Genomic DNA, 7,500 nt, shown 5'->3' with positions numbered 1-7,500 from the left:
CATCAGATTTGCTTATATTACCTATATAAATACTGATATAATACATATAGTCCTGTACATATAGCTTTAGTTTAGGCAGAAATTGAAAAATTTGAAGAGAAGAGGAGAGAAGAGAAGATGAGAGAAGAGAAGAGAAGAGAGGAGAAGAGAAGAGAAGAGAAGAGAAGAGAAGAGAAGAGAAGAGAAGAGAAGAGAAGAGAAGAGAAGAGAAGAGAAGAGAAGAGAAGAGAAGAGAAGAGAAGAGAAGAGAAGAGAAGAGAAGAGAAGAGAAGAGAAGAGAAGAGAAGAGAAGAGAAGAGAAGAGAGGAGAGGGAGAGACCAGGTAACTGTACTACATGTCATGTAAGGAACCTTGTGACATTCATCATCTTGTGATCCACCTGGACACATCATCAGTGACGTTACCTGGGGTCATTAAGTGTTTCGGGTATTTCAGCAATTCGACACCCTCACCCAGGTGACCCAGCGGGGTCGCTCAGATGGATGATGTGTCTCTCAGGCTGCAGTCAAAACATTTTTCCCAGGCTCCTCAGCGGTTTTTCGGTCCGTGGGTCCTGACAAGTGCAAAGCGGAACTTGTTGAGGGTCTTTCCTTTCTTCAGCACCGGGGATCTGGACTTCACCGGCTTGAAGCTCATATGAGCCCAGATGATCAGCTTCTCCAGGCCCTTCTGGATCCCTCTGCTCCCTGGGACAGATGTTTTGATCACAGTCATCCATAAAGGCCCCACAATGGCGGTCTTTGTCGAACTGGAGCCACTCCACCTTGACCCGGCGATGTTCTGATGCTCTGCGTGGGTCTGGGGCTTGTGTCACCTGGAGGTTCTGGGCACTGTGACTGGGAGTGCTGTATGTACTGTGTACATACTGTGTACATACTGTAACTCATACTGTGTACATATCTGTGTACTATTTGCCCCACTATTTTAAGACTGTATATTTATTTGCCCAGGGACTGCGGGTGGAAATTAGCTGTTTAGCTATAACCTTGTACAGTGCATCTCTCCCTATTCTATAGGGTAAATGTCTACTGTACCTTGTCCCTGTCTTAAAAATAAATAAAATCAATCAATCAATACAAAAAGCAATCAGACAGTGATATGGTGCCACAGCGACATCCCTAAACCCCTTTTAAGGAGTCCTATCGACAAGGGGTGGATTGTCAGAGATGGAGCCAGGGAACAAGTCCTATTTAAGAAACCCCCAGCACGTGAGAGACATTACTCATTTGTATTGCAAAGATGCAAACTGTGGAGAGAGTGGAGAGAGCCTCTCTGTTGGACTTCCTGTATGGAGTTCTGCACCTGCTGCGCAGAATCTCTAAATGTGTCCCCAAATGTGTTTGAAGAACCAGCTATTTGACCTTCTAGTATCTATATACTTCATCCATTCATCACTTACACACACACACACACACTCACTCCCACACACACACACACATATTTTGAGAAGATACTGATTTAAATTGTTTGTTTCAATAAACACACACACACACACACGCACGCAACCAAAGTGAATCTTTTTGATCATGTCTACTGTACCCGGGGGGGGGGGGGGGGGGGGGGGTCTGGGTCTGCTGTGCTGTCGGTGTGCGGGGAGCAGCCAGTCACACAGACAGCCTCTCCCCCCGGGCTGCTCCACCCACAGCCCTTTCATCATCTGTATCAGCTCATGAATTTCACCACGACTCATTTGAAGATCTGATCAAACTCCCCTTGCTGCCTCGTTCCATTAGTTGTCAAGGACGCCGGTGACTTTGGCCTTTTGGCTTAACTTTGTGGGGGGGAGGGGATGGGGGGGGGTTACTAATCATCTGATCTTCTGACCAGGAGGCATCATCATCTCCCTCCACTCGCCAACCTCCACCCCAATTACCCATAATCCCTTCTGTTTGTTGGGTCTGAGCCCCCAGGGGACCCGCATCACAGGCTTGGTTACGGAACACACACATGCACACCATGCACACACACACACACACACACACACACGGACGCACGCATACACACAAACAAACACACCTGCATGCACGCACGCATACACACACATGCGCACACATGCATGCACACACACACACACATACACACACACGCACGCAAACATACCCACACAAACACGCACGCAGACACACACATGGATGCACGCATGCATAAAAATACACACATACACACACACACACACACAAAGGCAGAGCAAGTCTATACGCTCCAATAACAGCCAATCTGTCCACTCAAATCCACTCCTCGCCAACCAAAGGCGGAGAACAGGATCATGTGCAATATGAATCTCAAACAAAAACAACAAACAAACAAAAGAGAGAAAGACATGCACGCACACACACAATCACACACACACGCACGTACACACATACACACACGCATAATGCGTCGCTAACTAATCTCGCTGGTTCATAGGCCCTCCACACTCCCACCCACCACCCACCACCACCACTGTCACGAGGTCCCCAGCTCCGCAGACTCAGACAGAGGCAGTTCTGTTAAGCCACACACGGCCGACCCGGTGACCCTCTGACCCCTGCGCATGACCCCCGCAGAGACGGATTGGAAGGGCATAACTCAGCCAGCGCAGGGTCCCGGTCTGACCTCAACTTTGAACCCCGCCAGTACCTAAAATAAACTCTCCCGAGGCCGGGTCCGGGCCAGGGCGGCGGGCGCCCCGAGGAGCCGGAGGGGCAGGGAGAGGAGGCGGGGCGGCCGGGGGAAACGGCGTGATAGATGGCGAGCCAGGCTGGCTCTGGCAGCAGGGGAGCACGAGGCCGCGGCCAGAGTCGTTAATCCGTGTCATCGGGAAGATGCCCCCCCGTCCTCACGCAGGCCTCTTTTATGGCCTCTCTCTCCCTCTCTCATCTCTCCTCCCTCCTTCCCTCTCTCTCTATCTCTCCTCCTTCCTGCTAGCTTTGTCCCCTCAGTGTGACCCCTCCGCAGGGAGCCACGGAGTGCATACTACTATGTTCCGGCGACCCTGACCTCTCACCTCTGCCCCCCCCCCCCTATCCCTCCAGGGTCGTAACCCCGAACGCACAGCTAAGCTGGGGGTTTATTCTGGGACACGCAGCCTGTCGGATTCCTCACTCCGGCGAAACTGAGTGAAAGCGTGTCTAACGGGCCACGCCGCAGGCCAGGGGCAGCACCCCGGCCAAATAAGGTGCCGGCACCTGTCGGAGGCACAAGCATAGTCTGGACTAGAGGACCGCCGGACGCACAAACACAACGCTGACCCCCTCACAGCTGCTGCGTCAGGTGTGACAGGTGGGCCGTGGAGACGTTTTCGCAGGGAGAGTGTTTTGCCCCCCCCTATGAGGACATGGGGCAGATACGACGCTTCCAAGACGAAGCACCTCCCGTAGTAGCTGAGCGTATCGTACGCAAAAAGCCGCGCTTCCTGTCCGCGACCTCCCCCTCACCCCTATCTGAGACGCCGCCGCAGCGCTGGCCGGCCGGCCGCGTTTCCATGGAGACCGGGCGGCGCTCGGACACGGGAAACAAGCCCGACGTCGGGGACGACGCGCTACAGGCGGACAGGACCGCTCCCTTTGTCTGCCGCTCGGACGCTCTCTCCGGACGACTTGGAAGTCCGACCGCTCTGAGATCGGCGCGTGGGCGCGTGGGCGTGTGGGCGCGTGGGCGTGTGGGCGGGCGTGTCTCCTCCAGAGACCCCTGGCTGGCCTTTTCCCTCGGCAGCGCGAGGACCTCCCACCGCGAGCGCCGAGCGGAAAGGATGCTCCGTGAAATAAAGTTAATGAAAGGCAAATAGTCTGGCAAGTAAACAAAGGGTTCCTAGAGACTTGGCACAAGGTTGAGAGAGAGCGGGAGAGAGAAGAGAGAGAGAGAGAGAGAGAGAGAGAGAGAGAGAGAGAGAGAGGGAGAGGGCCTGCATAGGGAGAGGGGGACATGGAAAGAGTGAAGAGGGGAATATAGGAGAGGAGGAGGGGGCAGTGTGTTCTAACAGGGCCGGTGTGTGATGGTAGTTGCTTCACACGCTCTCGACAACATGTTAGCATGTGATCCCACATCGGGTCACCTGACCAGCCGCGCAGAGATCAAATAACTCCGTACAGTTATCAGAGATCAGATAACACCGTACAGGAGTAACTCGATTCACGGGTGTTTCCGTAAAGCGCTGGCCACGGTGAATTAGCTTTGATGTTTAAACACATTCCGTTCACTCAACAGGAGGGGTGGGACATTAGGCATGTGTGTGTGTGTGTGTCCATGTGTGTGTGTGTGCGCGTGTGTGTGCGCGAGAGTGCGGTCGCGTATGAGCATTAGCGTCACGCCGTGAGAGTTTTCACTGCCTGCAGGAGAGACATATTTCATTAGAAACGAACCCCCCCAAGACAAAACAGCTCCCTTATCTGACATCCTAAGGTCGTACCATTTCTTGTTTGTCTGAACATAGCTGTGACACGCCGGCTGGATAATGTGTTTTCTCAGCAGTTTAAGGGACCGCTTTGGTTTAAAAGCGGGAAGGCTTTGAGTTAATCTGGAAAATTCTCAATGAACAACTGAAAATGGATGACTGTACTGGAGTTGATATTAAGCAGAAACGAGGCCTACGGGGAAGTCCGGAAGCCAGAAGTCCTGCTCGTCGGACCGGACCAGACCGGAGCACAGCAGAGCGGACCGCTCGGTCCAACCAGAACACACCCCGCTCTGGCGGAGATAGCTGGCGGGAAAAGACGAGGGGAGGAGAGGTGAACACGCCGGGGGGGTCTACGCACGGGAAACCCTGCTGTTTTAAAAAGGCATTAACAGGGATCAGCCGAGGTCCGGGGTCAGGCTGTGTGAGGAGACGGCGGCCGCCGGGTCCGTGTTTGTAGCCAAAGATAAGCCGCGCTAAAACCCCGCCGCCACCGACTCCGCCCGCCTGGTCACCCGGCCGGCGGTTGTTGAAACAAGGATTGTTCACACAAACCCGTAAAGCAGGGACTAATCGGGGGGGGGGGGGGGGGACGCACCGCCTTCCGACGCCGCGGCCGGAGCGGGAATGGAGGCGGTAACGGAAGCGTTTCCGTGACAGCGGGGAAAGCGGCGCACGGGGGAGGGGAATCGCCCGGCCGTCTCTCCTCCCTGGGCGGAGGAGTGGATCAGACCCGATACGCTAGGCATTCCCAAACTGTGAGGCGGGCCTCCCCTGGGGGGCCCCAAAGAAATTCAGGGGAGGCGCGGAGGGATGGTTAGAAAAAAAAGAAAGAAGGAATTTGTATTTTTAAAATGTCTGGTTTTTATGAATGAAACGTGATTTTAAAGGTCAGAAGATCGAAATAAATAATGGGAGAGATGTGTATTAAATTTGTGGATAGTGCAGAGAGAGCCTCCCCCCGCAGGCATGAATGTATCGTGCGAAAACGTCAGAACGTTAACTAGCAACAGGTGCCACCGAGCTAACTTAGCTGTGTAACGTTATGGGCTAGCTAACGCCGCCTTGCAAAATTTACAAATTTGGGGGGTTGGGGGGGGCGGGGGTGTCACTGTTTTCAGAGAGGAGGCCCATATTGATGGAGTTTGGGAACCCATGCGATACCCCATTGCTTCGCTGGCTGCTTTACGGTGTTTCTCGCTCGGTGATAGACATGGCGCGATGCATCAGGCGGACTCTGGAGGGGCGCGCTGGCAGGTCACCTTACACGACCCTATGACGCTCGCGGGCGTAGAAGCGGCCCGTTTGAGCTGGACGTGGCGGCTGAAGGCCAGCTGTGACAGATGAATTGCCGGGTCATTATGCTGTCTGCGGGTGGAGCTTATGAAAGCTCTAGTACTCCGGGAGACTCCATCTACTCTAAAGACTCAACGGGGGGGAGAGAGAGAGAGAGAGAGAGAGAGAGAGAGAGAGAGAGAGAGAGAGGAGAGAGAGAGAGAGAGAGAGAGAGAGAGAGAGAGAGAGAGGAGAGAGAGAGAGGGGAGAGAGAGAGAGAGAGAGAGAGAGAGAGGAGAGAGAGAGAGAGAGAGAGAGGAGAGAGAGAGGATAGAGAGAGAGGAGAGAGAGAGAGGAGAGAGAGAGAGAGGAAAGAGAGAGGAGAGAGGAGAGAGAGAGAGAGAGAGAGAGAGAGAGAGAGAGAGAGAGAGAGGAGATGGGGGGGGGGGATTCCTAGGGTAGGCAACTACTCTCTGTCCTCTGATTTGGGGTAAGGGCTGGGTTGCTGTGGCGACCAGCAGAGAGCTCTCTCTCTCTCTCTCTGCAGCGAGGTCCCAGCGGAGGAGGAATAGGAGGAGGAGGAGGTGGAGGAGGAGGAGGAAGGGTAGGAGAGGAGGAGAACTGACTTGCCGTCCCCGATCTCCAGAGTTCCAGTGGAGTCCCGGTCTCTCCGGGCCTGGGAGGCCTCTGACTGGTCTGGGTTGGACCTGTGGTCTCTGACCGGGAACGTCTCTCTTAAGGAGCTAATGAATAGCTGCTCTCTGTGATCATCAGGTTTACTGACCACGACGTTGTGATGTAATCACTCGTGCCTATCGGTCATATATCCTGGATGCACACAGCTGGGTCACCATTGCTCTCACTGGCTAACAACAAACCACAAACAACTTTTATTGTCACAACGGTGGATTTTGCACAGGACAAGGTGACGAGGCACATTTTTCTCTGCTCTTCACCCATCCTGTCGTCCTTCCCCCAAGGGCAGCTGGGAGCAGACAGTAGGCAGACAGCAGGGGACGCGCCTCCTCGGGGGCCAACCTAGCGCTCCTGTCCGTCTTCGCCAGGGACAGACAGCGTTAGCGTTCTGTTCTTCTTCATGTTTTTCATATTGGGTTATTTTATGGGGAAACCCTTGAGAACACGGGGAGAACATGCAAACACCGCACAGAAAGGCCCGGAGACCTTCATGTTGTGAGGACACAGTACTAGGTACTGCGCCCCACCGTGCCGCAACGTGAGCGATTTTGGGGTTCAGTGTCATCGTCAACGACACTTCGCCACACCCCAAAGCTGGGATCGAACGGGGACCTTGCGATCCCCCAGCCGGCCTCTCTACCTCCTGAGATACGCGCCGCCTACACCCAAACCCCACCTTCCCACCCACACCCCAATAGCGAGGAGAGCAGCACTTACTGGCCACTTCCAGCGAGGCGTTGTGGCTGACCGCCTGGCCCAGGTAGTTGCGGGCGACGCACACGTAGCTGCCGTCGTCCGGCTTGCTCCGTCGTCCCGTGGACGATGCGCAGGAAGAAGAGGGAGCCGCTGGGTAGCAGCATGCGGTGAGAGCGCGGGTTGTCGTGATCCGTCTGCACACGCGCTCGCCATCCTTGTACCACTCCACCGTGGGGGCGGGGCGCCCCCTCCGCCTTGCAGTTGAGGGTGGCCGGCTCGCCCTTGGACACGATGAGGTCGGAGGGGTGCTCCACGATCCGGGGAGGGGAGTCGTCCTGGCGAAGACGGGAGCCTGGGAGGGACAAGGGGGACGAGGAGAGGAGAGTTATTTCGGGAACAACATTAAGGTAGGACACATTCTTCTTCCCCTGGTCCAGCTTGACATCTATTCCCCATG

At 54.8% G+C, this 7,500-nt stretch overlaps 1 protein-coding gene across 1 annotated transcript in view; it reads right to left on the bottom strand.

Moving 5' to 3' along the window:
• LOC311318316 (roundabout homolog 1-like) overlaps window positions 1-7,500 on the bottom strand; it is a gene marked incomplete at its 5' end in the record, with an annotated part of 112,929 nt that overhangs the window by 78,918 nt on the left and 26,511 nt on the right. The window contains 4 exon segments of the mRNA XM_084449608.1: window positions 7,065-7,161; window positions 7,163-7,246; window positions 7,249-7,290; window positions 7,292-7,395. Coding sequence (XP_084305734.1) covers window positions 7,065-7,161; window positions 7,163-7,246; window positions 7,249-7,290; window positions 7,292-7,395 — 327 coding nt within the window.

Source organism: Borostomias antarcticus, assembly GCF_949987555.1.
Source record: "Borostomias antarcticus genome assembly, chromosome: 15".
Taxonomy (NCBI): domain Eukaryota; kingdom Metazoa; phylum Chordata; class Actinopteri; order Stomiiformes; family Stomiidae; genus Borostomias; species Borostomias antarcticus.
This window is presented reverse-complemented; position numbering and strand designations above follow the sequence as displayed.